The sequence below is a fragment of the Sceloporus occidentalis genome, unplaced genomic scaffold (assembly GCF_023333645.1).
Source record: "Sceloporus occidentalis isolate IW3139 unplaced genomic scaffold, rSceOcc1.0.p SCAF_49, whole genome shotgun sequence".
NCBI lineage: Eukaryota > Metazoa > Chordata > Lepidosauria > Squamata > Phrynosomatidae > Sceloporus > Sceloporus occidentalis.
In genome coordinates this window covers 3,427,748-3,454,350 of record NW_028317029.1, presented here as the reverse complement: position 1 = coordinate 3,454,350, position 26,603 = coordinate 3,427,748, and the positions used below count along the sequence as shown (strand labels likewise).

Genomic DNA, 26,603 nt, shown 5'->3' with positions numbered 1-26,603 from the left:
ATGTGTTTATAATTGTAATTGTGTAAAAACAATCATTGCATACAAATATATAATGCTGTCTAAAATTAGAAAAAAGGGGGGGCTCCAAAGGATATTCTTGACTGGGGTGCCTTTGGTCTAAGACTAGCCCTCATAACATCTTTTGCATCCATGTAGAGGACATTGTTTTCTGCAAATTTGCATATTTAAATAAAATAGCATGCCTGAAGAAGAGACATAAAGTCGTCCTAAAAGCTTGCACTCTTATTCTCAATGAAGGGATCACCTTGACTGTATTAAAAGATCGAGGTTACTCTGTGGTGACCTCCAGTGGTAGTTTAAGGTCATTACAGCAAGCTGACACTCAACTAGGGATGTGAGACTGGCCATTTAAACCTGTACCAGTATCATACCTCCCAATACCGCCGAGCGGTCGCACAGGTCGCACACCCCTAAGGCCGGCCCTGACCCCCACACACATACACACACACTTTAAAACTGCATAGTTTCTATAGTTAGGCAAACATTGACAGGGGTACAGCATAACTGTTATCATTATATACTTAGGGATTACGCTGTACCACCGTCAATGTGTGCCTATACTTTGAGCCAGACACTGACAATACTGCACTACAACCCCTATCACTATATACTAAGCCAAACATTGATGTCAGTGACTGGCTTAGTACATAGTAGGGATGCACCGAAACGAAAATTCTGGACCGAAACTGAAAATTCAGCATTCATTTGGCCAAAGCAGAAAAAAACCCAAAACTAAATATATACGGTATTTGCTCGATTATAAGACAAGGTTTTTTTCAGAGCAAATGCTCTGAAAAATACCCCTCGTCTTCTAATCGGGGTCGTCTTCTAATCAGACCTCAAATAGAGGTCTGATTATGAGACTAAGATCCAGATCCACCGCACCGCTGCAGGGGACCTGGATCCTCCTGTCCCCCCCCCCCCCCCCCGGGAAGGTATCCGCGACGGACGCAGACAAACCCCCACTGCAGCGGAAGGAGACGTCAACCCGCTGCCCCGGCAATACAGCAGGAAATTGGAAGCACCGGTAAGTGTGCGTGTTAATTGGGGGCATAGGGCATTTCTGGAATGCCTTATACCCCTATATGCCACTCTGGCACTTAGGGGGTTAAAAGGCATATTATGGGGCAGAGTGGCATATAGGGAGGTATAAGGCATTTTAGGAGGCAGAGTGGCGTTAAGGGGGCATTTAATAGAGCACTCTGCCTCCTGAAATGCCTTATACCTCCCTATATGCCACTCTGCCCCATAATATGCCAGAGTGGCATATAGGGGTATAAGGCATTTCTGGAGGCAGAGTGCTCTATACAATCCCTTTTAACTCCCTTAATGCCACTCTGCCTCCTGGAATGCCTTATACCTCCCTATATGCCACTCTGCCCCATAATATGCATTTTAACCCCCTAAATGCCAGAATGGGATATAGGGGTATAAGGCATTTCTGGAGGCAGAGTGGCACATAGGGGGTTAAAAGGCATATCATGGGCCACAGTGCCATATTGGTGTGGCAAGCATGGGGGCAGATGTGCGTAACTGGGGGACAGGTTGGAAAATACAAGGATATAAAAACAAAAAAAATATTTTTCTCAATCATAGCTTTTATTTAAAAAAATAGTTTACATGAATTAACATTTACTGGTAACTTTTTTCCTTTAGGGTCGTCTTATATTCAGGCTTTTTCTTTTTTCCTAAGTTAATATTCAGAATTTGGGGGGTCGTCTTATAATCGAGCAAATACGGTATATAATTAACAGCAATCACAATCCTATCATGCCCAGGTTCTAGACTGTACTGGCTGACTTAGCATGATAGGCGTGTGATTGCTGTTTGCAATCATATATATCTATTAATACTGTCATTGAATTTTTCTGTCCAATTTTGGTATGTAATTCACTTTTAATAAAAGTGTTGTTAGCACACCACAGTTGGACAAAAAAAAATTGAAAACAGCAATCACACTCCTATCATGCCTAGATAGCCTCCCTATGCCATGCTATCCCCCCACACTTCCATGCAATCTGAAACCCTCATTCACAAACATTCATCATAAACTACAGCATAACACCCATCACTCTCACACACTTATCCATATTTTCCTACCTTTCCTCTGGCGCTGTCACTTTTCCTCCTCCTCTTCATTCTTCCTCTTCTGTGTCCCGTCCTTCCGGTGCAGAGAGCGCGGAAGATGGTGGGCGTGGCTTCAGTGTTGTGCGCCGGGATTTGACATCAAGTTGCCGCGCGCATCGTTTTTGGAGGCACGGCGGCCAGTCCCTGTGGCAGCCGCTTAGTTTTTAATTTTGCGGCTGCCATGAATGTTCGTCTGCCGGCCGCCCGGCCAGCCCGCCAGCCCCGGATTCAGGGCGGCAATTGCCCCCCTGCCCAGCCCGCCCCTGATTAGGGGTTGGGTCTTTGCCCCAATCTTAGGGTCTCTGGGTGAAGGGGCAGATTCTCTGGGTCTCTGGGTGAAGGGGCAGGAGCTCATGCCTTTTGCTACCAGGATGTTATGGTCGATATCCCTGCTTGAATGCAGGTGACAAGTAAGTGTATCTTTAAATAATGACAAGTCACTGTTTCTCCATGTGGAGAGCTCCTATCACTCCCAGCCACTCACAGGCACGTTCACCGCACAGACCGCTGTGGTCCACACTAGCTGGAAGGCCACCTGTTCCTAAAGAAAAGGTTGCATGTGGAACATCCAGTCATTGTTACAGAGTACTAAACACCTGGGAAGAGCTCTGATCACAGGGCATAATCTTAATTTACCGGCTCTTATATGATGAACAATAGAGGATGTAGCAATATTAAGGATTTTGTGTTTAGAACTCCGGTGGTACTGATGCTTCCTGGTGACGTCAACCTGTTTCCCTGCCCCGCCCATCAAGGATACCCAATCAGTTTGGCTCCCGCACACATGGCCCACTGGGGGAGAGGGCTTCCCTTCTCAGTCTGTGTGCGCCTCGGCAGAGTGTCCCCCCCCACTGCACAGCCTCCGTACGCCGAGCGCAGCCACCTCTGCCCGGTGCATGTGGGCAGCTGCCGTACCCCGCTGGGCAGCATGGAGGAGGCAGAAGCCAGTCAGCCCTCCCTTGGGCACCCACCGCTTAACGCAGCGCGGTGGGAGCGCCTGAAACGTGTCACGGGCAAGATCTTCTCATGGTATGTGAGCGCTGGGGAGGGATAAAGCAGGTGTTTTACCAAGTGGGACAGAGAGAGGACCCCGTTGGCTGGCGGAGTTCAGGCGGTTAATGTATAGGGGAGAGCAGGGCAGGTGGGCATCAAACACCAAGGATAACGTCAAAGGGCTTTACGTCATCTAGACGCACATGCTCCTGTATCCCGTGCGGGCTCCCCATATACTGGAGTTCATTCAGTGACTTGGGTGATTATTCACTAAATAGTTAGTTTCTGGGATCTCTCACCATTACACGTCCCCTGCATCCCTGCCCCAACTCCCTGACTTGCCTGATTTGCCCCCTAATGATGCTTAATGTGGCGAGCTGGAATGTTGCATGTCTCAGGAGCTGACTCTTTAACCCCTTGTGTGCCGTAGCCTTATGGTGTTTTAATGTATGTACCCCTGTCTGTTCCTCGCAGGCTCTTTATCTTTCCGAGAATGTGATTACGATATGTGTGTATGTGTGTGTGTGTGTATATATATACATATATATATATCATGTTTACCCCTGTATGAGTGATCCCATTGTACAGCGCTGTGGAATATGATGGCGCTATATAAAAATAATTCACCTATGCTGTCTAAATATTTTGTGTATTCCTGGCGTGATACACGGTCTCGCTATAAATCTCTCTCGCTGTTATATTGCTGGCTTAGCTCTGTGTTACCGGTGAATGTTGTTAGAAAACGACCGTCCATCTCCGTGATCGTAAGTGGGCAATAAATATATTAACTGCCACAGAGCAACGCATCAGCGTCGTAACTCATACCGTTCCTTTACATGGATACATTGTGTTATTGTTTATTGTGTTATTACACTCTACTGGTAATAGAGAGCTGTACCGAAATAATAAGCCGGAAGAGTAGTCTTAAAAGCTTGCAATCTAATTCAGTTCACATAATTAAAGGTACATTCCATTTTTTTATTGTAAAGAACCAGCAGATTCCGTAGTGAACAATTACAGCAATAATACAACAGGTTCACGCATGTTTATGTTAAGGCATACATTGTTAAGTACATTCCCTGTGAGCTTACAGTCTATTTGGAGGCTGATCTAGAACGAGGGCGAGGATGACTTGATTGTCTCAGGGCTCATGGTGAAGGTGGGACATGGTTTTTTTCCTGGGTTTTTAGGTAGTGTTTAACATGTACAGGCTTAGTCGTGAAGGGGTTAAAATAAATAGGAAAGAGTTTAAACAGAACGGGGGGCAGAGGAGAGATCCTCGTATCCGGTACATGGTGATCTCGCCAGAGCGCAGCTCTCTTCTCCTTGGTACCAACGTGTCCCATATTGTAACAGCGCTATGGTATGTGCTGGCTCTATATGAATGTTATTTCATAGACAGAAGCTCATTGGGCTCCTAAGCAACTTCATCAGCGCGCGTCTGAATCGGGTAGAAGTTATAAATACTTCCCCAAAACCTTCTTCAGATAATGCTAATAACTCAAAGAAAGAGGGCTTCTAGCATAGTCTGCCGATTATACAAAGATATATGTTGGGAATGATAGGAGAGAGCAGAGCGCTCCAGTTTAGAGATGGGGAAAGCTGTGAGTTATCCTCTAGAAGAATGTTGTTTACGTGCCCCAGAACCCTGAAAGAGCGTTGGAGAAGAATTAAAAAAAAAAATCCAACTTTAATATATATATATATATATATATATATATATATATATACGCCAAAAACATAAAAAGAGAACGAAATACAATCCGTTGGCAGATCCCGCATCCCACGTCTTTAAATCTGAGCCATTTCTGCTCTAAACAGCGTAAGAATATCTATAAGTGCACCTTTTTATTATTTTTATAAGGGTTATCTGAAGAAGGATTTGGGGAAGTATTTAGAACTTTTCCCCTATTTAGATGCCCGCTGATCTCTTGTTTGTTTTGTTGTCACCGTGGAGCTAATAGTTGAGGTCAGGAGGGGGAAGGGACGTCGCGAGGCGGTTTTTATAGCTTTTTTGAGGTGTTTTCGGTGAAGGGATGGTGGGAAGTATGGTTATGTTGCAGGTCAGAAGTGGAGGTCGGTGATAACACGGAGACTGTCCAGAGGTAGCGGGTCGGTTTGGTGGCCATCATTGTGTGGGGGATGCCGGAGCCATTCTGTAATTATTATTATTATTTTTTATTTATTTAGCACCAACAGTTTACGCAGCGCTTAATACAATACATACATTCAAGGGGTCTGACAAGACGAGAATTGTCAGACTAAGACAAACCGATACATTAGGTGGAAAGAGGTGTAATGACTCAAATAAATTGGGATGTAGGACCGGGGGATGGTAAACCATTGCCATATAAACTATACATGGAGAGTAAAGAAGGGAAAACAAAGATACAGAGGGAGAATTAGTCAAATAAACCCTGAAAGGTCAGTGGAGAGAGAGGAAGCCAAAGAAGCAAAGAGAGACGATGATGTGCTTTCCTCTAATTTAATTCCAGTCTAATTTGTCCGCTCATCGTTCGCTCAGGAAGATTTACCTACTTTACCAAACTACGCTCTACTGGCGTTCCTGAGTTTAATAACGTTTGGTGCTGATGTTGGGCGGAAGGACTGTCTCGCTTCCAGTTCATCCCAAAGGTGTTCGGTGGGGCTGCGGTCAGGAAGGGAGATCTAACGCTGTGTGGGCTTCTAGATGTTTCTCACAATAGTAGCCGATACAGTGAACCGGGGCAGACATTTCACCAACTGACTGGTGGCAAAGATGGAATCCCATGACCGTGCCCCCTATAGTCACTGAGCTCCTCCGTACGACCCGTTCTACTGCCAATGTTTGTCTATGGAGACGGCTGTGATTGTATGCACCGGTGAGCAGTGGGTGAAGCTCGGTAATTATAGGAGGGATGTCCGCGTACCTGGTCGTATAGTGACTCTAATCGCCTGCTCATGCATATAAAACAATACGGGGCCAGGACACAGAGCGTTCAGCTTTACATGGATTGGGGGGTCCGGGCAAAGACTCTTACAGCGAGTGTCATTTCGGATATATACCCCGGAGACACTTCGTACTGAACAAGACATTGGACGCGTTACAGCGTGAATCATGAATGCATGCAGCAATACTCCATGTTGATACAGAAAGACTCCGTCACCACACACAGAGTATCGATCCAGACCGTGTAGCGAGTATCTATTCAGCACCGCGTTTAGATGGTAGATTGTTTTGTGTTTATCACTTGGTTTATTATTTTCGCTGATGGCTCCCAAGGTTGTTTGCGTCTATTAGCTTTCTCTTAGTAAAAGAGTTGGGCAGACTAATCTATATCTTTTGTATATATAATATCTATTTATATCACGAAGTGCTGTCATTCTCTTTTCTTCTTTATACATCAGCTTTTGAGACCCTGGTTCTTACAATGTGAAAAATATACTTTTATTGGTCTTTATGACAAACGTGGCAAATCCCCCCTTGCTCTCAATATACATATTACAATATACGTTCTCTCGTATACTGGTGCAGGAACAGAGTATTGTTGGGTCCAGCGGGGGATAATGGTGAGGGAAGTTCATCGCACCTGCATGGGGTCTGTCGGGAAGTTGTCACGCGGTGAGGTTGAATAGACCGGGCTGCCTGGTTGCCGGACAGGAAAGTTAAATTCCGTTCTCTTCCCGTCACTACTTTTCTTTGAATTTTTTGGAATGCTCACTGCCAGAAAGCGATTGTAAGAATAGAAAAGAGGGAAATCTAGGTGCCGTCAAGGGCCGTATTACTCCAGGGGACTGGACCGAGTCATCATCTAAGTTAATAATGGGTACCCCAGCAGCCCACGTTGGCCAGGTGTAGTTCATGGAAGCTTGAAGACTTTTATCTGTTTTGTTTCTTTATATCTGCTGTATTTGGTGGTAGTGAAACAGGTTATGTATTTATGTAGAATGCCACCCTATGGATGACCCAGAGGAGCCTTTCTCCTATGTCCCCTTGCAGATACCCTTCTGTTGGGGTAGTAGAGGCATTGGGCATCTATGCCTCTCCAGCACTGGATACAACTAGAGTAAAGTGCTAGGACATCAAGCCCTGGTGCTTTCCACCGTGCAGAGGAGCAATGATCTGTCCTCACCTGTGATCAAGCACATTGAGACCTGGCTGCTAATCGTTCTCTATTGACTCCTGGCAAAAAACACATCCCCAAATATAAGATTTTTCTTACTTGCTTGTTGCATGATAATGGAAACGCTCGTTGCATGCTCTTTCTTTAGCGTTGGTCTAATGACCTCGTAGTACTACGTGTAGCACAGAGCGCGGATAACGTCACTTCGTATTGTAAATATACTGCTGGTCTGCAGATGTTTGGGGTCCTGCTTTAACCCTTCCTCATTGATTGACTTGCAGGTACGTGCTGAAGACCATCGCTTTGGGGCAGGTGCTGTCTCTCTTTATATGCGGCACTGCGGTGACCAGCCAGTTCCTAGCAGAGAACTACAAGGTGGACACTCCGATGCTACAGAGCTTCATCAACTATTGCCTTCTTTTTCTGGTTTACACCGTGTGGCTGGCGTTTAGGACGGGTGTGTATATCGCATTTACGCATAGTTTCACCTTTATCAGTTGGATGGACGGTCCTCAATGGGGGTTGTAGACTGACCATGGAAAATTATTGTTATTTATTATAATTATCTGCTATTTTTTATCACACAGGAGAGGACAGCCTTCTATACATAGTGAGAAAGAAATGGTGGAAGTACATATTTTTAGCCATTGTGGATGTTGAAGCAAACTATTCCATTGTTAAAGCCTACCAGTTCACCACAATCACGAGCGTGCAGGTGAGAGTAAAGCTCGAAAACGGGACTTTTGGTTAAATCTGATCGTTCTGGTGCAAACACGGACTTGTCGCTGTAGCAGTTGTTGGGATAAAGCTGCTGATTCCTATTTTATGGTTGATATGGTGATAAGACCACCTTTACAAAATTTACACTAGAATGTTATTTTATTCAAAAAGTGACCCATAAAACCAGATCAGGTTAACACGCATCCGTTATCAATGTATAGTGTGGATAACTGTGGAGCTTAAATAAATCAGTCAAATTAGGCATTTAGTCTCTCCTATGTAACTATACAATATGTTTCGACGGCAAGAATTTGATTTGACCCTTCAAGGTGCATAAATCAAAATTAGATTATACTGGTAGATTAACTATGCATGTACATAATTTTACATACAGAAGGCAGGCTATACATTAAAGAAGTGCTCTAGCCTTATTCCCATGCTAAATTGATATTGAAGTCCATTTTGCAGTCGGTGCAAGTGTTCTTTACTTATTTTGAAGTAGAAAATGAGACTTTTTGTTTTATTTAACCCCGATAACTAAATAATGCACTGGAGTCTGTGCAATATGGACAGATTTGTTGGCACTTAAGAAGTTAACTTCCACTTCTCCTAGTCTAAAACTGCAATTAAAAGGTTAAGCGTCACTCAGGAAGGGCAGACTAGGTGCCCTATAATTTCTTATTTGCTGTGGCTGTCTATGGCTGCTGTGCTTATGTTTAAGCAGTTCTGTTCCGTGTACGTGAATGAATGATGTCCCTGTTATAATCGGTCTCTGTCGCTTTTTCCAACCATATAGCTCCTGGACTGTGTTGGGATCCCTGTACTTATGGCTCTTTCTTGGTTTATTCTTCGCTCGAGATACAGATTGATCCATTACATTGCTGTTGGGGTCTGTCTGTTGGGCGTTGGGACCATGGTCGGTGCAGATGTGTTGTCTGGGAGGGAGAGTGGCAAAGGTAAGGGCACTGGGAGGGACGAATGAAAGGTACTTGAATGCGGATTAAGATGTGCCCAAAACTAGACGCTGTGCTTGCTATAATTTTTTTCATTATTGTGCATCGTATTACAAAGTGTGCTACAAATCACCCCAATTTTAATATGAATTTATTTAGACATAAAAATCTTGTTTTCAGTAAGTAATGGGCTACAAACTTGTTTAGGTCATTTTTTTTTAAATTGTATTATTTGAATACCAATCATATTTAAAGGAACAAGGATACCTTATTCAATAACATAAAGAAACTAAAGAAACCTGAACCTCTTCCAATTACAAAATAAATTGTTACAATAAAAGTTTCCATACATGTCGATCGCATCACCTTAGTTGGTTGGGTTACTCCTCTTTCCATTAGCTGTTTCTCATTACCCGTGCTTTCTTTTCCTTGTTCTCTGCAGCCAGCGACATGTTAATCGGCGATGCCCTGGTGATTCTTGGCGCCTCTTTATATGCGGTTTCCAATGTGTGCGAAGAGTACGTGGTGAAAAACCTAACTAGAGAAGAGTTCCTGGGGATGCTCGGCTTGTTTGGCACATTTATCAGCGGCATACAGCTGTAAGAGCCTTTATCCATCCTGTGCTGGGTTCCCAGTGGGCAGATACTGGATATCTGTATTCTGTTACTGGGAATCCCGCCGTCTCCTTTCCAACATGTTATGCTGGTAACCATTTACACGAAGAGACATCTTGATTTCTCTTTAAGTTGTGGCTGTTCAAGAGAGGCATGATGATTTAACGATGTGCTGCTGATTTACTATAGTGTTTTTACTATTGTTTCAATCGTTAAGTGGTTGTCCATGTTTAGAGTAGAGCTGTTACTTTTCAGATTACTCTCCGTTCAAATTCTTACACCTTAATGACGTCTGAAAAATCGACATTCTGCTTCTCTCCCTGGGATCTTGATGATAATAGAAATCCGAGCAGCCGTATGTTTGATGGGCCGATCGGCTTTCTCTTATGTGTACCTGCTAACTTCACCACATGACTGTTTCTTGTTTTTAAGCATGGTTGTGGAGTACAACGCTATTGGCGACATAGAGTGGGACTGGAAAGTGGGTAAGCACTGTGAATAATATGTTGTTGCTCATATTGTCATATTTTAGTAACAGCTCCCTTTCTGGCTAACTGAAATGGCACGGTGCTAGATGCTTGTGAAAGCTCCTTGCCTGATTCCGTGTCAAGTGGTTATCCCAACGGAACAAAAATTCTAAGTAATTTGCCTAACTAGAAAATCCATTTGGAAGTCCCTTTGGGACTTTTCTCCTCCTTTTCTCGCTCTCGATCTTTCGCTCGCTCTCTCTCGTTATTTCGCTCGCTCTCTCTCGTTATTTCGCTCTCTCTCTCTCGTTCTTTCGCTCGCTCTCTCTCGTTCTTTCGCTCGCTCTCTCTCGTTCTTTCGCTCGCTCTCTCTCGTTCTTTCGCTCGCTCTCTCTCGTTCTTTCGCTCTCACTCTCTCGTTCTTTCGCTCTCACTCTCTCGTTCTTTCGCTCGCTCTCTCGTTCTTTCGCTCGCTCTCTCGTTCTTTCGCTCGCTCTCTCGTTCTTTCGCTCGCTCTCTCGTTCTTTCGCTCGCTCTCTCGTTCTTTCGCTCGCTCTCTCGTTCGCTCGCTCTCTCTCTCTCTCGTTCTTTCGCTCGCTCGCTCTCTCTCTCGTTCTTTCGCTCGCTCGCTCTCTCTCTCGTTCTTTCGCTCGCGCTCTCTCTCTCGTTTTTTCGCTCGCTCTCTCTCTCGTTTTTTCGCTCGCTCTCTCTCTCGTTTTTTCGCTCGCTCTCTCTCTCGTTTTTTCGCTCGCTCTCTCTCTCGTTTTTTCGCTCGCTCTCTCTCTCGTTTTTTCGCTCGCTCTCTCTCTCGTTTTTTTCGCTCTCTCTCTCGTTTTTTCGCTCTCTCTCTCGTTTTTTCGCTCTCTCTCTCGTTTTTTTCGCTCTCTCTCTCGTTTTTTTCGCTCGCTCTCTCTCTCGTTTTTTCGCTCGCTCTCTCTCTCGTTTTTTCGCTCGCTCTCTCTCTCGTTTTTTCGCTCGCTCTCTCTCTCGTTTTTTCGCTCGCTCTCTCTCTCGTTCTTTCGCTCTCTCTCTCTCCTCCTTTGCTCGTTCTTTCGCTCGCTCTCTCTCTCCTCCTTTGCTCGTTCTTTCGCTCGCTCGCTCTCTCCTCCTTTGCTCGTTCTTTCGCTCGCTCGCTCTCCTCCTTTGCTCGTTCTTTCGCTCGCTCTCTCTCTCTCTCTCCTCCTTTGCTCGTTCTTTCGCTCGCTCTCTCTCTCTCTCTCCTCCTTTGCTCGTTCTTTCGCTCGCTCTCTCCTCCTTTGCTCGTTCTTTCGCTCTCTCTCTCTCTCCTCCTTTGCGCTCTCTCTCGCTCTCTCGCTCTCTCGCTCTCTCGCTCTCCTTTTTGCATGCTCTCTTGTTTTGAAATGCTTACCATAGGGGTGGGGGGGATGTCATAATGAAAGTAGTCTAAGTTGTGTATGCCGTTTGTGGTTATATATTATACATTTGTTAATGAGGTTTTACAGACACAATCTGCGCGTATTATCCAGTATGCGTATCTGGAAGCCCTGCTCGTGTACCAAAAGTGTATATTAATTCTGTATTTCAGGGCTGCTGTTTGCGGTGTTTGCCCTATGCATGTTTGGTCTCTACAGTCTGATGCCTGTAGTCATGAGAGTCACCAGCGCTACCTCTGTCAATCTGGGAATCCTGACGGCAGATTTCTATAGTCTCTTTTTTGGCCTCTTTCTGTTTGGATACAAGGTAAGAAAAATGTTTCTGTCAGAAGAAGAGACCTCTGAGGTCCTGAAAGCTTATGAAACTTTACACCTTTTTGTATGTTTTGTAAAACTGTCACTTATAAGAAATTTACATTAATTGTTGCATCACAAAGGCTTTATGTTAGAATTGTGTAAATTTGTTCAGTTGTAAAGTAATGCATTGAAAAAGATCTTAACATACACTTTATGCCCAAAAGTATGTGAACATTCCTCCTAATTACTGAGTTTTGATACGTATAAAATCAAGCCCATAGGCAGCCATCTCCATAGACAAACTTTGGCATTAGAATGGTTCGTACCGAAGAGCTCGGTAACTTTAAACAAGGCCCTGTCATAGGATGACATCTTTGCCCCGCATGTAAAATTTCTACCCTTTAAGATCTGCCCCGGTTCACCGTAAGTCCTATTGTGACGTGAAAGCATCTAGGAGTAAAAAACCGCTCAGCCGTGACTACATGCATTCAGAGAGCGGGGCTGCCGAGTAAATATCCCCTTTCCTCTGAACCATCGCTCGCTAAACTGCCTATTTGGCTTCATCAAATGCGTGTCCACGGCCACATCTCATCCAACATCATCTGACCTCACAAAAACTTTACTGGATGAATGGGCAAAAATTCCTACAGAAACTCCCCAAAATCTTGTGGAAAACCTTCCCAGACGAGTGGAAGTTGTTATGGCTACAAAGGGGGTCCAACTACATATTAATGCCTATGATTTTGGAATGGGTCAGGTGCCTACATACTTCTGGTCATATAGCGTACATGGTCTGGACCTTATAATAATAGAAAAAAAAAATTGTGGGACTCCCAATCAGCTGCTAACAGGATAATAAGCCATATATTAAATGTAGCAGAAAATGTTCCATACCGTAGTATTCCTCAGTTCTGTACAAGGGGTAAATGCGACATACCAATTAGTGTATAACAGAACTTTTCTTCTTCTTCCAGTTTTCAGTCCTCTACATTTTGGCGTTCGCCGTGATCATGGTAGGTTTCGTCATGTACTGTAGCACCGCAACGTACAGGGCAGAGCCCTCGCCAGAAGACCGGACTAACCAAGGGATTGAGAACCAAGCAGTGAAAGATGAAGAAGCAAACGAGGAGCCGGCGACATCCCTGCATTATATTCCTTCAGAACTTTCCGCCAGCATGGACTGAGCCGAGCTCCCGCTTGCCCTCCCACCGCCAACTTTAAGCGTTTGGGAAACGGGCTGATGAAAATCTTGTCCTTTTTTTTTTTTTATTGGAGAAATTCCTTTATTTTGTAGACTGAACTTGGTTTTTAAACATTTCTATGTTTTATATATTTTAATGCAATAGCGACTTGATCCTGAAACAAGGTCCTTCTCGTTTATTTTAAAAGATTGCTTGAGGTAGGAGATTTTTTTTAAAGACTTTTCACGATGAGGGTGTCTTGAAGCAAAGTATCACGTTCTGGATTTAAAATCATCATTGTGGTGCTGTTAATGGTCTTTGGTTGCAGACCCCACACATAACTTTTATCCTTGTTTTGAACTATTTTAAACTTTTTTTTTAATTTTTTTTATTTTTTTTTTGCAAATTTTAAATAATTTGTGTGTGGGTTCTCTTAGCACTAGGAAGACATCACCGCCTCCTTGAACTGAATTCTCTATCCAAATATATGTGTATGTGATAAGGGATGAAATAAAAAAGGGGCATTTGACATCACATAATGATTTCAAAAGAAAAATGTAAAATAAAATGGTGTCCTTTCTATTGCATAGGCTTTGGATAATGAGTGTGAGCTGTTGCCGAATGTAGTTTAACCCTTCCTGTATCAGCGACATAGGGGAAATGTGCTGCCAACCACATGTTCCGTAAGTGTCTATAATGTAGTGAGGCTGCTGATCGTTATAGACGGCAATCTGGTCTATAGAAAAATCTGGTTTGTGTTACCATGGCAATTTATAATCCATATAAAGTGCATGGTGATCTGTTTGATCAGCCTGTCAGTGTGCAGGAAAAGGTGTCTAATCACTGCTACCTCGCAGGGATCACACCTTGTGACAACCCATAAATAAATAAAGGAAAAAGAAACACACATATATAATATTATATAAAACTGCCACTCCCATGACACTCGGCTAGAAACATACTGAAGGACATTGGTGATGTAGAACACAAAAGCTGCTATACCAGAGATACAGACTGGGTGTCATACTTGTATAAATGTGCATTTTCTCCCTTGTTTGTTTCTTTTAATATGTTATTTAACACCTTGTTATGTGTGGTTACCCGGCCAAATGTTGTGTACTGTCACTTCTGGCATTGAAAGAGTTTAAACGTACCTACCAGCACTCCATAATACTAAACAACCCATTTCCGATACGACCTCTAATTTTATTAATTATATCATAATTGAGAGGGAATTGGGGCATACGAGTCTCCGTGAGAACAAAAGGAAGTGTCTTGCTATTGATTTTATTTTGTTTAACTTTAAACCAAACTTGATAAAGAGTTCTCAAGGCTGTTTTTATAGGCAAAGAAGAAAAAACAAAAGTTTTTTTGTGTGGCCGCTCTTCCCTCTTTCAGTATCTTCAAGTTAAATTCATATTATTTATGTATACAGGAACGGCAAAAGGCTGCACGTAGCAAAAAATAATGAAAACATATAAAAGTCCGGTCCCTGGGGGAGGATTTGTTTTATTTTGGTAAATTAATGAAAAAAGTGTTTCGAAGGGCTGAAACTGGAGTTTGTGTGTCTGTGTGGCTGGCTGCGGGTTTTATCTTTCCATGGACGCTGCCGGATGGCCCCGAAACCTGTCCTGTTCTTTTAATTACGTGTAAAATGTACTGTTTCTGATAAATAAATGCACTATGTTTAAAACCTTTTCATGACGTGTCTTGTGCAGCTGTACGATATGTGTTTACAGATAGATTCCGGCTTCCTTGATAGGTGGTGGAAGAAGATTATCTAAATCCAAGGTGTTTTATTTGGACCGTTATGTCGTGTGATGGCTTGTAGCCGGCACGGAGTCGCTCCGCTTGTCCCTCTGCTGTTAATGATACTGCTGACTGAATAATAATTGTAGTAAAGCTATGAGAATTGCTCCGTCCTTCTAGGGGGAAATGTATTCTCTGGCACTCAAAGGTTTAAGGGGACACTCCAGTGTTCCAGGGGGTCCCCTGAACCATTAATACATATGGAATTGGGTTATAAGTCGATCTCCGTTGATATCCGACGACCCTTGTGTGAAAATGTCTTGATGAATATAAGATCCATGGGTGACTGAGCATTCCTCCTAATGTACGGTATTTATTTTAAGTCCTTTTACTTCATTTTAACGTTGTATTGAATTACCTGTAGCTTTAAGTATGTATTACGTATATTTAGTTGTTTATTAAAAAACTTCGGGCCGGGCGGTGGGTTCCCCCTTATATAAAACATTGGAGACCTGACCCCAAAAAGAGCGGTTCAAATCTGCCCCATTCTTATATTTTTTTTTTTCAGGTCTACATTATTCTGGTTTGTCCTGCAAAATATCACACAAAGTAAACAGGGGGGTTAAGCAAAAATATAATTTTTTTTGGTTTCGCTACTATAGTCATTTTCTATTAAATATAAATGGTGCGCTACGTGGTTCAAACATAAATAATGAAAAAATAGGAATTATTCATATTTTAAATGTTATACAAATTTATTAGAAATCCACTGCAAATTTACAGTTTTTTTGTTGGCCTGCCAATTTTTATAGTTTTGTGTGGAATCAGCTGTTTTGCCTGGTTAGTATAGTTTTTTTTTTATGCTGAATGATGTGTTTTCTAACCTTGGTGACTTCGGCTGTGAATAGATAATCGCTGTGCTTCTGCTCTTATGAAGTCACGCAGCGACCTTTGTGTTACTGGTTGCTACGTCTGATGTACTTTGTCCGCCAAATAGGCTGCAGCGTGACAGATGTTTGCAGTTGTGACCTCATTAAAAAGGGCATTATTAACTAAAGAGCTAATGGGAGACTTTTTTTTTCTTTCATATCCGACTTTTCACATTTGAAAGGGACAACGTGAATAGCTAGGATGGCCCTGTATACAGCATATTTTAATCAGTCACAGTATTATGCAAAAAGGGAGTATCTCCTATCTATCATTTGGATATAGTGTATGTGTATGCATATACCCCAATATCCCAATTATACATAAACCCAAATGTTCCCTATTGGGAACCTGTGCTGGGGGGGGGGGGGGTGACAGGAAGCAGGGAGGGCAGAGCCAGAGACGCGACTATTTGGCCACCTTACCCAAAGAGCCACCTATCTTCACAAGGCGTCCATTGATTTTACAGCTGCCTGGGCTAGTCTGGGGAGATCAGACAATTTCCACTATTAGCCCCACAGCCTGAAAACACTTTATTATAATATATTTTATTAATTATTAAGTGCTCAAATAGGCTCACTGGCATCCACAAGGTATCTGCATAGGGACTGCGGAAGGAACAAAAAAAACATACATATAATATATATTTTGTAAATATCTCTTAGCCCTACTGCTACAAGTAAAAAATAATGTAAAAAATCACTACCCCTAGACCCCTTAAGCCAGTAGTATTTATAATATAGGGTAATATGTAAAGGATGGATGTGTCCCTGTAAAACATAAAAAGCTATATGTGGTGTTATTACTGTAATCGGGGGGTCATTGGGCATCAGTGGCACCTAATGTAAAGAAGAAATCTTTAGGTATTTGACATATTTTTACTAGTAATTATGTTTTATGTATGATTTTAAAAGAACCCCCTACTTGTGTTGAACAAAGCTATGTACAGTGGGTACAAGTATGGGAAACGTGAATCGTGGTTAAATATATGGTACAAATGACAAAAAAATTCATTATCGTGTGAAGGGTTAAATAAATAGTTAAGCCTTATTATGGGGATAACTATTCCTTTAAAGGGGAACTGTTTGGTAAAATAGCATCTTCAAGTTTATCACGAGACATTTTAGGTATCCTGCAAGACCAAATTCTAGATTTCGGTCACATAACCGGTTTGCGTTTTTTATTCTGTGAACAGATAATTTTGCCGCTCCAACGGCAATTTCTTCTCAGTGGACCCATCCTTGCGTTCTGATTGGTTAGTAGGTAGACAGCCAGGTAGATGTGCTACTAGAAATAATCTCAGACTGTTTAGGAACATAATGGCACCAGACTGATAGAGCGTGACCCTGGGCTCCGAGCCACGTTACTTTCTATAAGCAAACAAGATCTATCATTTCATTCTTTATCCGGCACAAGGATTGACGTAAAGATGCCGTTCTGCTAACTCTGATGTAATAAGTGCTTTATTGTCTAAATACAGAAATAGGAAATTCTATTATGGAACTGTTGATTGTCCATATATCACACATGCTAAACTCCAAACAAATGAAGCAAATGCTGCTTTGTAATTGTATTTTGGCTATATTCCTTTTTGTGTATGAATGTATACTGCATACATCCAGTGGTTGTTACATAACTAAGATATCGGGTGATCTTGACTTTGTCCCTAAAGTTTTTTTTTACATGTATATTTTTGCACAGCTCTATTCCACTGTTGTTGATATATTTCTGGCGTTGTATTTGTTTTCACCACTAGGTGGCAATGTAGACTTTTTTTTGTTTTGCTTGTAATAATGGCATTTTTCTTGCGTTTCATCTTGTTAAATTGTAGAATTTAGATTTCTAAATTATTGACATGAAATATCACACCTTGGCTGCACATGGCTCCAAATTCACTATTTACTGAGTTTAACCAACTTGACGATGGGACGGTGAGCATCTTCTGAAGGTTTTGAGTTGGGCCAGAGTTAATATAATTATAAGTTTCCTGCGCACTTTATTATTTACTATGTTTAATTTAAAAGTATATTACAAAAAAATACTGATGAAGTCATGATAGCAGCATGGTTCATAAGACAGAGATACGGTATCGCATCCTTCTATGGATCTACAGAATTGCAATCATTAAAAGGTGATCAATCTATAATACCGTAATAGAGCAACTACAATCAGAGATCAGCCTACTCAGTGTAAACTAGATAAACTGCTAAAGAGAATTGTTACTTCCATAAAATTCATTAAACTAATCAATTTCCAACATCAAGAAACATACTGGATTCATACATACAATATCGGCAGAGCAAGGAGTGCGTAATGAAGCGTCTGATAACATACACTCTTTTTTGCTCCAGACCTCTTCCCAAGTCAGCAGTCAATGCAATAAAGCTATATTGAAACTTAAAATGTGCAGGGTTAAGTTAACTCCCTTTAGGGAAATGTAAATAAATAGTTAATATTATTAGAGTGCAACATATTTTTTGTGTTGAGGGGAGATTTAATATTGATTGGCCCCTGTGCAAGCATTTGCTTGGGCCCCCGCTCCCCCAACTTGCTGGCATGCAATCGCACCCTCCGTTCCAACACCAAAAAACCCCCCCAACGTATTTGCTGCACCGACTATAAAGATTAGGAGGAGTCAGTGCGGTCTTTCCTCCTTATGACCCTAGCGTGACTCTGCGTGAGACGTCCTCATGCCACATACGCAGGATAGGGGAGGAGCGCGATAACTGCAGAACGCATTGCAAATAAATGGTGTGGGTCCGGCAAGTGACCTGAAAAGGACATACGAGTCGCAACCAGGGCCAGCTTTAGGTGTTCACCCCAGTGGTGCCCCTTCACAAGAAGTCACCTGCAGAGTCCCTTTGTCCCCTCCTTTACTGTGCTGCATCTCTCTTTTTTCTCCCACATGTAGTTCAGGTATAGATCAAATAAACAACACATGGAAACACACCATTGCAGGTATAGATCAACTGAATAAGACAAACCCTGTATTTTCAGGTATTAAAAAATAACACATGAAACAGAGCATTGCCGGTAACGAGTAACTAAATAACACACAAACCCAGTCTTGAAGGTATATATCAAGTGAAAAAAGCACACTCAGCATTAAAGGTATAGATCAATAAAATAATGCATGGAAACTCTAAATTGCAGACAAAGACCACAAAAACCAGCCCTGGCACCCAGATTTCATCCACAGGACCTGCCAAGCACCCAGATTGGAATGCATAGGACTTGCCATCGTTGTCCCCAAACAGCATGTCTGTGCCATCTTTGCCGCACACAGCCTCCTTGTGCCATCATTTCCCCTGTGACCATGATTACTGCAGGCTCAAGCCGCATCTTATATCTTATTCATTTTTCTTCCCTGTTATCTTTTGACCTTTACATTAATAACCAATGACACAAGCATGTGAAGGAAATACTTCTTGGTAAATTCTAAATTAATTGTTGATATCACTACGACTATATTGGCACACATATACTGTAGCAAGGAGGAAACTTACTATATTCGTGGGAAAACTCAACATGGGTTTGATTCAATGAGCTGTCTAAGTCTGGTGGTTACGGTGGTTTGCAATTCAGCTACATGTCTGAGGTCACGTAAGTGGTGGTGGAATCTAGACTACGTCCAACGTGTGTGCAGAGAAGTAGCGCATCTCAGATGGACACATATTAGGCATACTTTTCTAGATGATAAACTAGGAAATTCCTAAACATGTGTAAACTAATTTAATGAACAATTAAAAGGTGAAATAAACACCAAGCAAATGCCCAGAGGACTTTAAAGATTGTCAATTTAACTCTTTCAAAACTGTTACATTAACCATGTATCGGAATTGATACAGAATTGGCCTATAAACATATCACTGTGTATAAATAAAAACAGTTATTTAATTGAACTGCCTGCTACAAATGTAGCAATTTTAAGTGTCTTGGCAGACATCCAAGTTCATTTCATTTGGAAGTGGGGGTGTCACCGATAAAGATTGATGCAGTCTTGGCATTAAGCCCTAGACAAGTAAATATTTATAATTGGTGTCACCCCATCACAAGACACTTAACATTAACACACATGCAGCTTATTTATTTATTTTTTAACATAATTAAACTTAATTTTTTGATTATTTGTGATATGCAGAGTGTTACTTTAATGTTACTAGACTCATAATAGTCATAGATGAATCCGTGCTGCGATTACTAGATAAGCTCTGTGTCTGCGGCATTGGGCAGTTAGTGCTTTGCATTCTGGCGAGTATAGATTTAATGTGCAATTAGCTTTTTCTGATAAAGTCTGGATTTAAAAATTCAAGATAACTTCCGCCAAAATGGCAGAGCTTTTGGTGACGTCCTCGCCCCCTGATTGGAGGATTGCGGATATCACCGGAAGATGGTCAAGTGGTTAATGTTATAAATGACAGCTGGAAACGGCTAATTTTTAATGGAATATCTTCATAGGAGTACATAGGCCCTTTATCACTCCCATCACTCCTGTGTTCCAATGGCAGATTCTGTTCACTAATCCAAGTTTAAAAGGCCAATTGATCATTAGAAATCCCTTTTGCAGCTGAGTGACCCCAAACTTTAGAACATAAGTGTATAAATTGCTGATGTCTCTTGTATGATCTATGTTGAGTATCACTAAACCTCCTCCTAAAAAGGTTCTTTAAAGCGCTTTGGAAATTTGGTCTTTCTATCTACACTGCTATTTGGATTTCATTGTGGGAAGGCGAAATTTACATTTATGTACAAGTTCAGTAGAAGCAGACAGGCAGAGAGTTAAACAACACTAACTACATTATACTAACTATATTCTAAATGCAATAATTGTTTACCAATTTGCATGCACAAAAAATGAATTGGAGTCCATGCGCAACAGAGTGCAATATGCATTAAAATGAGGAGCAAACAGACCCTTTAAAGAACATAAAGTAAGAATGAGCTTAATTTCTTATAATGTTTATAAAACACGCAGGGTGTTCGTTACACCTAAGCAATTCTTAGAGTCATGTAACCTAACCTTTAGCTCTCTGTGCCCTTGTCATGTTCCTTCATTCTTTTGGTGCAATTTTTGTCTTATTTATGACCGGAAAAATGACAAATGAATTCCTCGGACACCATGTTGGGTTCTCACATGAATCAGTCTACTTAACATGGTGACATTTACCATTTATCAGCACTTGGTTGAAGAGGGGGCATTCTCGTGGCCTGCCAGTTGTTGTTTGCAGTCTGTAACACTAGGCTTGTAGTTACAGTATGCATAACACATGCTTTTCCTACCTGATTCTCACTGCAGGAGACAAAGATAGCAGATCCGTCACCAACATGCATGTGGCAGGAGACGAGCTCCTCTGGCGAAGGGGTCAACCCAGAAATATCTGCCCGACTATTTACATGAAAGGTCATATAAAAGGCAGACTCTTTACCATTGAGCCAAACAGAGAGGAGATATCATATTACTAATAATCATTTTTAACATCACTTATATCACTTATAACGTCTATACATCATGGTATAGACTGTGGAAGTGCTTTTGGGGTCTAGTCAGCTCTGGTGGCCCCGCTTTGATGTATGTCTTAGTTGATACATTTTTTCCTGTAGAATTCTCATGAAACACATTACATATACCGAAAGATGGCGACCACTTTCCACTCGCGTTTCTGTACCTTGGACTAATGGATTTTTTTTTTTAACTTCTTGGCAGGCATTGAAGATACTGAACTTGAGCGTTCATTGGTCCTTGAGATCACACCTCACATCATCCCAAGACACGCCGTGACAAAATATTGATATGCCCTGGCTCAGACACTTTTTTTTAGCATCTATAAATGCCAAAGTATGTCAAGGGGAAGTTTGATATTCATCTCCAGCTGGAGGAGATCCAGACAAGATATATTGGGTATCCCACGGGTCACGCAGGAAAATATGAAAAGGCACCTACTGCTCCCTCTTAACTCAGCTTGACAGCTTCACATTTACATAATTGCATTCTGCACCAGTGACTAGATTTTACAGGCCAATAAATTTAAGTATTTTAGGGATTATTTTCCACCACAAGTAACTGCAGGTCAACGTCATCTTACAATATTCAAGGTAACAATGTATTGCAGGAAAAGTGAGATGACCTCTGGCTGGCTGGTCTTGACGAGACTCCCCATGTTCAGAATGCCACAGATTAAGGGATAATAAATGTACTTTGTTAGTAATATTTTTAAGATTGAGATAAGATCTTACATTATGGTCTCAGATAGTGTATACTGCTATATAAATCATTTAAATAGAAGTGTGGCCTTAATATTTTGGGAGAGATTGTAATGTCAGTGAAAAAATAAATGCAGTGTTTCTAGCGATACAGTCATGTGAAAAAGAAAGTAAGCCCACTTTGAATTCTATGGTTTTACATATCAGGACGTAATAACAATCATCTGTTCCTAAGGAGGTCTAAAAACTAGGTAAATACAACAAAAATAAAGTCAAAATGGAGAAGCCATGTGTGAAAAACTGCACCTTATGATTCAATAACTTGTAGAACCACCTTTAGCAGCAATAACTTGAAGTAATTGTTTTTTTGTACGACTTTATCAGTCTCTTACATTGTTGTGTAGGAACTCTCAACATTTGCCTCTGTTCATTGAGGCATTTGTTTATGTACAGCTCTCTTAAGGTCCCACCACGGCATTTCAATCGGGATGGAGTCTAGACTTTGACTGTAAAACGCATAGAGGGTTTACTTTGTTTTTCACACAAGTGTATATATGATTATTTGTGAATTATAAAAGGGGCAATTTAATATCCCAGATAGCATCACCAAAGATGAATACATACTTTATGAGTGAATAAATACACATTCTTTAAAAAATATACCTGAGGAATAAACTGCAACTCCTAAGCTCTCTGCCTCCTTGTGGTCTCAGTGGTGTAGAAATGTGGGTATATTTGGTGAAGCATGAAAGTCTGGGTGCTAGAAATCATTATGTGTCAGGGTTATGTGACTCTACATATTTTTTTGTGTTGGCCCTAGTAAGTCTTATTGGACCAATACGGTTTTCTCCGGTTAACAGTGAAACCACTGGATGTGTCTCTTCCAAAGCGAGCGAATCTATAGGAAACATAGAATTACCACTTCTGGTCACGGATGATCTTTCAGCATCAGTTTCAAATCACGAGCCATTTGTAAAATTGGTGCTAAAAACCATGGGCGATTATTTCTGGGAGCAATGTGACCTTGTGGAAGTGCAAGTCCCAGGGTTAGATTAACCATGGAGCAACAGGGCAACTTCTCCAAGGTCTCTAACACAGGACAGACAGGTCCTGATTCAGATTGTACAGTATATCATCAGAATGTAGTTGGAAGGTCCTGTGCACATTGTCCTGGGGCCATGTCTGGTTTTGGTTATAATCACATTAAGTTGCTAAGTATTTATAAGGAAGGCTTATATATCACTACCACACAATTTTGATAATCAGCACAATAGGATGAAATGTATCACACCACAGCCATTGCACTCTCTGCGTCTCATTCCCATTGCCTTTGATGGACAGGGATACACTTTAATCATGTAATCTGAAAGTCCAGATTGAGGTTGTTACACCCGGGAGTGGAAGATCACTGCTATATATAGAGCTTTATTAATACACTGCAACAGCTGTGATCTGCTTCTCCTTAATAGGAATCTCTGCATTGTTCTGAAGTTTCATTTTATTCGATACAGCTTAAATTATACTTTCACACATTTACAGAAGAAAGTACCATTTCCTCGAACGCTCGAAGATTATGAAGTGCCGATGTTATGTTTGCAGACCTTGGTTTCGTAACCTAAGTTTTTAAAACCCCAATATGCCGCCCCAAAGAGTGCAGATATTTGAAAGATTGTTTTGTTTTTGTGTATCTTTGGTGCATATTGTACACTATTAGGTATTTTCCAATTTAGTCCAAATGAAAATCCTGTTGACGGGTTCACTGGAAGATTAAGTGTCTACCGGGCACATACCTCGCCAGTAAAGGCATTAATGACATCAGACATGCCATCTGGGTTCCAAGTGGCAATATACTTAACTAAGTGAATCTAAAAGCCTCATCTGATATCTTCAGGAGTCTGGGAAACATGCCTCTGTAGCATGTGGCAAGGAAACCTTACTTACCACGTTTGAGCAGCAAGTCGATGGCGAATCATCCAACACTGGGCTACAGACTTTCTCATATATCTGTTTTTGCTTTGGTATCATAGCTAGATTTGAGTCGTGCCATGGTAGCCCAGAAACCAGTTGGGCTTCAAATTAAACACCTAGGTGGTGCTACCATAGCTTGGAGAATGGAAAACATGAAAACATTAAAAAAGGATAATTATTGTAGCAAATAATGGAATATGTGTATTTTATTTCTTGTATATAATTAAGTGAACTTCTTGCATTAGGGATTTGACCATTGATTTGACCAAGCCCTAAATACTTAAAACTGCCTTTCTTATACTAACTAGTTAAGGTAATGTAATGCCGCAACTCAGGGGTTTGAGCTTGGTGTCTTTGTTTTATGTGAATGAATGAAACAGAACACCGGTTTTAGAACTATGCTCCAGACTTCTATGTGCATTCTTTCACAGGTACATTTGCAAGGTTACCCTTGCACCAGCCGTGTGTGATGAGTCAGTCCTCAAACTAAGTTGGCCTTAGAACATCTTCCTGTATATATTCTTTGTTCGTTCCATTTTGCGCAGTTAAGATCTTCTGTAGATTATCCTAAAAGTCTATCCAGGCCAGCAAAAATCTGAACAAGTGCAAAAGCTGCAGGAATGTTTTCTACTTTATTGTGCTCCAAATAGTGCACCACATTAATGTGTTCCAACTACCGTTCCCTTGTACATCAACAAGCATACATATGTAACAGAATGCAATGTATGACTGTATGTACATAGGAGCGAGAGTTTATAAGTGTGTGTGAGCATCTACGTATGTGTGTGTCAGCATAAATGTGTATGTCTAAGTGTGTGTGAGCATGGGTGTCTAGGTATGTGTGAGCATGGATGTCTAGGTGTGTGTGAGCATGGATGTGTATATGTGTGTGTGAGCATGGATGTGTATGTGTGTGAGGATGAATGTGTAATTATGTGTGAAAGCATGAATGTGTATGGGTAAATGTGTCAGCATGGATGTGTATGTGTAAGTGTTTGTGCGTGAGCATGAATGTGGACTTGTGAGCATGGATGTATGTATTTGATTATTCATTTGATAATTGTTTCAGGCCTTTAGGTATTTATTATTTTGAACAATCAATTCCACCCTGATGCGCTATGTTGCTGCATAGTGATTGTACATCCATACTTGCTAAACTTGTATTGGCATGAAGTTCTTTAACCTGACTCATTTTGTTGTTTGTGGTGTCTTTTGTGAACCTAGTTGTTTTATGGACAAGGGTTTTAATGTTTTCCAGAAATATTTTGTGGCAGTATCCACAATTTTTGGTTTATAATCCATTGTTATCATGTGGTGATAAGTCGCATTTTCCTGAAGAATTCTTCCAGGTCAGTATAATTGTATGTGGTCCAGTATATGTATGATACGCATGATATGTATATTAGACTTGTACATTCGGATTTGTACGATTTGCAAATTTAACAAAAACTTGCATATTTTGACAATTTGTACAAATCTAAAAGAAAGAGGCAGACCCCTCACAAAACAAAGCAAAAAGCGGGGGAAAAAAAAAGTCAGAAATTCATGAGCTCTTCCGCTCACGCTCTCTCACACTCTCATTAACATTCTCTCTCATTCTCATTAACTCACGCTCCTTGAATTCCCCCCCTTCATTCCTGCTGACTGCTTCCACGTCTCACAGCTCCCCTTTTTCTTTAGCATATCTTTGTTCTTCATCTGCTTGTTCTTCTCTTTTCCATCTTGAATTACATAGTACATAAGAATTGCAATAAAAAGTCTTCTGTGGCATCACATCACAGAGTTTAAAACGAACTCTGGAAGTAATGTCAGCACAAGCCCTGTGCGCCGGTAGCTTCTTGAAATTGCACACAAGCCAAAGATCACAATGCACAATTCCGAGCGTCGGCAGTGGTCTAAAGCCGCCGGCACTGGAATCTGGAGCAGTGGGAATACGTTCAAGTGATCAATCACGCCATCTGGAAGTCTGATGGACAAATCTGGTTTTGGCGGATGCCAGGAGAACCCTACCTACATGAATACATAGCACCTGGCCTACACAGAACCCTGACCTCAAAACCTGTGGGATGAATAGGAACACAGAACCAGCCTTCTATCCCCAGTGGCTCATTGGCTGCATGCCTGCTTCTGCCTCACTTGGAGCTTGCTTGGTCATCATGTACTTGGGCATGCTCCTAGCTCCTTGCTAGTGCATTTGTTTCTGGCCCTATTTGCATTTGAAGGTGTTTGATATCGCTGCTCATTATTTTGGATTTGACCTATTTGGCGTGGACCTAGTGTTCTCTTCTGGATCATCCGCTGGTACTGTGCTACAGACCCCACCTGCAGTCTGCACATACCTGCCAGCTCTGCAGACCCCTTGGTGCCTTAAAGCTAGGACACAGCAACACCCATCTGTCTTGAGCAACGTCCATGCACTGATCCTGCACATGGACTCCCACCTGACCTGGCACTCAGGCCCCTGACACTGACCTTAAAAATGCTCTACTAGAAGCATGGGTAAAAATTCCCACAGAGACACTCCAATATCTTGGGGAAAGCCTTTCCAGAAGAGAGGAAGCGGTTTTAACTGCAAATAGGGGACCAAGCACATGTTAATGCCTATGGTTTTGGAATGCATACCTCCCAACAGTGCCGATTGTGCCAGTCTATCCCGCTGTCTCAGCGAGCTCTACACTTTTCAGAAATGCTTTTCACTTGATAAAGGAAAGATTCCCAAAAGATTGTCTCCAATAAAAAGGTATTAAAGGATTCTGCAACATTCTGTTACTTTGCATCTACAACATTGGACTATTCCTGATTCCTAGGCTACTCTTAACTATATAACTATATTATATTTATATAATGTATGTATTTATTCTGCTGGTAGCCTCTTTAACCTTGTTGCC

The 26,603-nt window shown here is 41.6% G+C and overlaps 1 protein-coding gene across 1 annotated transcript; it reads left to right on the top strand.

The window, feature by feature from the left end:
• Positions 1-3,076: 3,076 nt before the first annotated feature.
• LOC149288916 (queuine/queuosine transporter SLC35F2-like) lies at positions 3,077-12,873 on the top strand. The gene is made up of 8 exons (XM_089491180.1): positions 3,077-3,177; positions 7,526-7,701; positions 7,832-7,959; positions 8,761-8,920; positions 9,360-9,516; positions 9,964-10,016; positions 11,545-11,699; positions 12,664-12,873. Exons 1-8 carry the CDS (start codon positions 3,077-3,079, stop codon positions 12,871-12,873), a joined length of 1,140 nt encoding a protein of 379 aa, XP_089347306.1.
• Positions 12,874-26,603: the final 13,730 nt, after the last annotated feature.

Coding starts and splice junctions, on each gene's coding strand:
- LOC149288916 (XM_089491180.1), top strand. CDS start 3,077: ATGGAGGAGGCAGAAGCCAGTCAGCCCTCCCTTGGGCACCCACCGCTT. Junction 3,178..7,525: donor ACGGGCAAGATCTTCTCATG/GTATGTGAGCGC, acceptor ATTGACTTGCAG/GTACGTGCTGAAGACCATCG. Junction 7,702..7,831: donor GTGGCTGGCGTTTAGGACGG/GTGTGTATATCG, acceptor TTTATCACACAG/GAGAGGACAGCCTTCTATAC.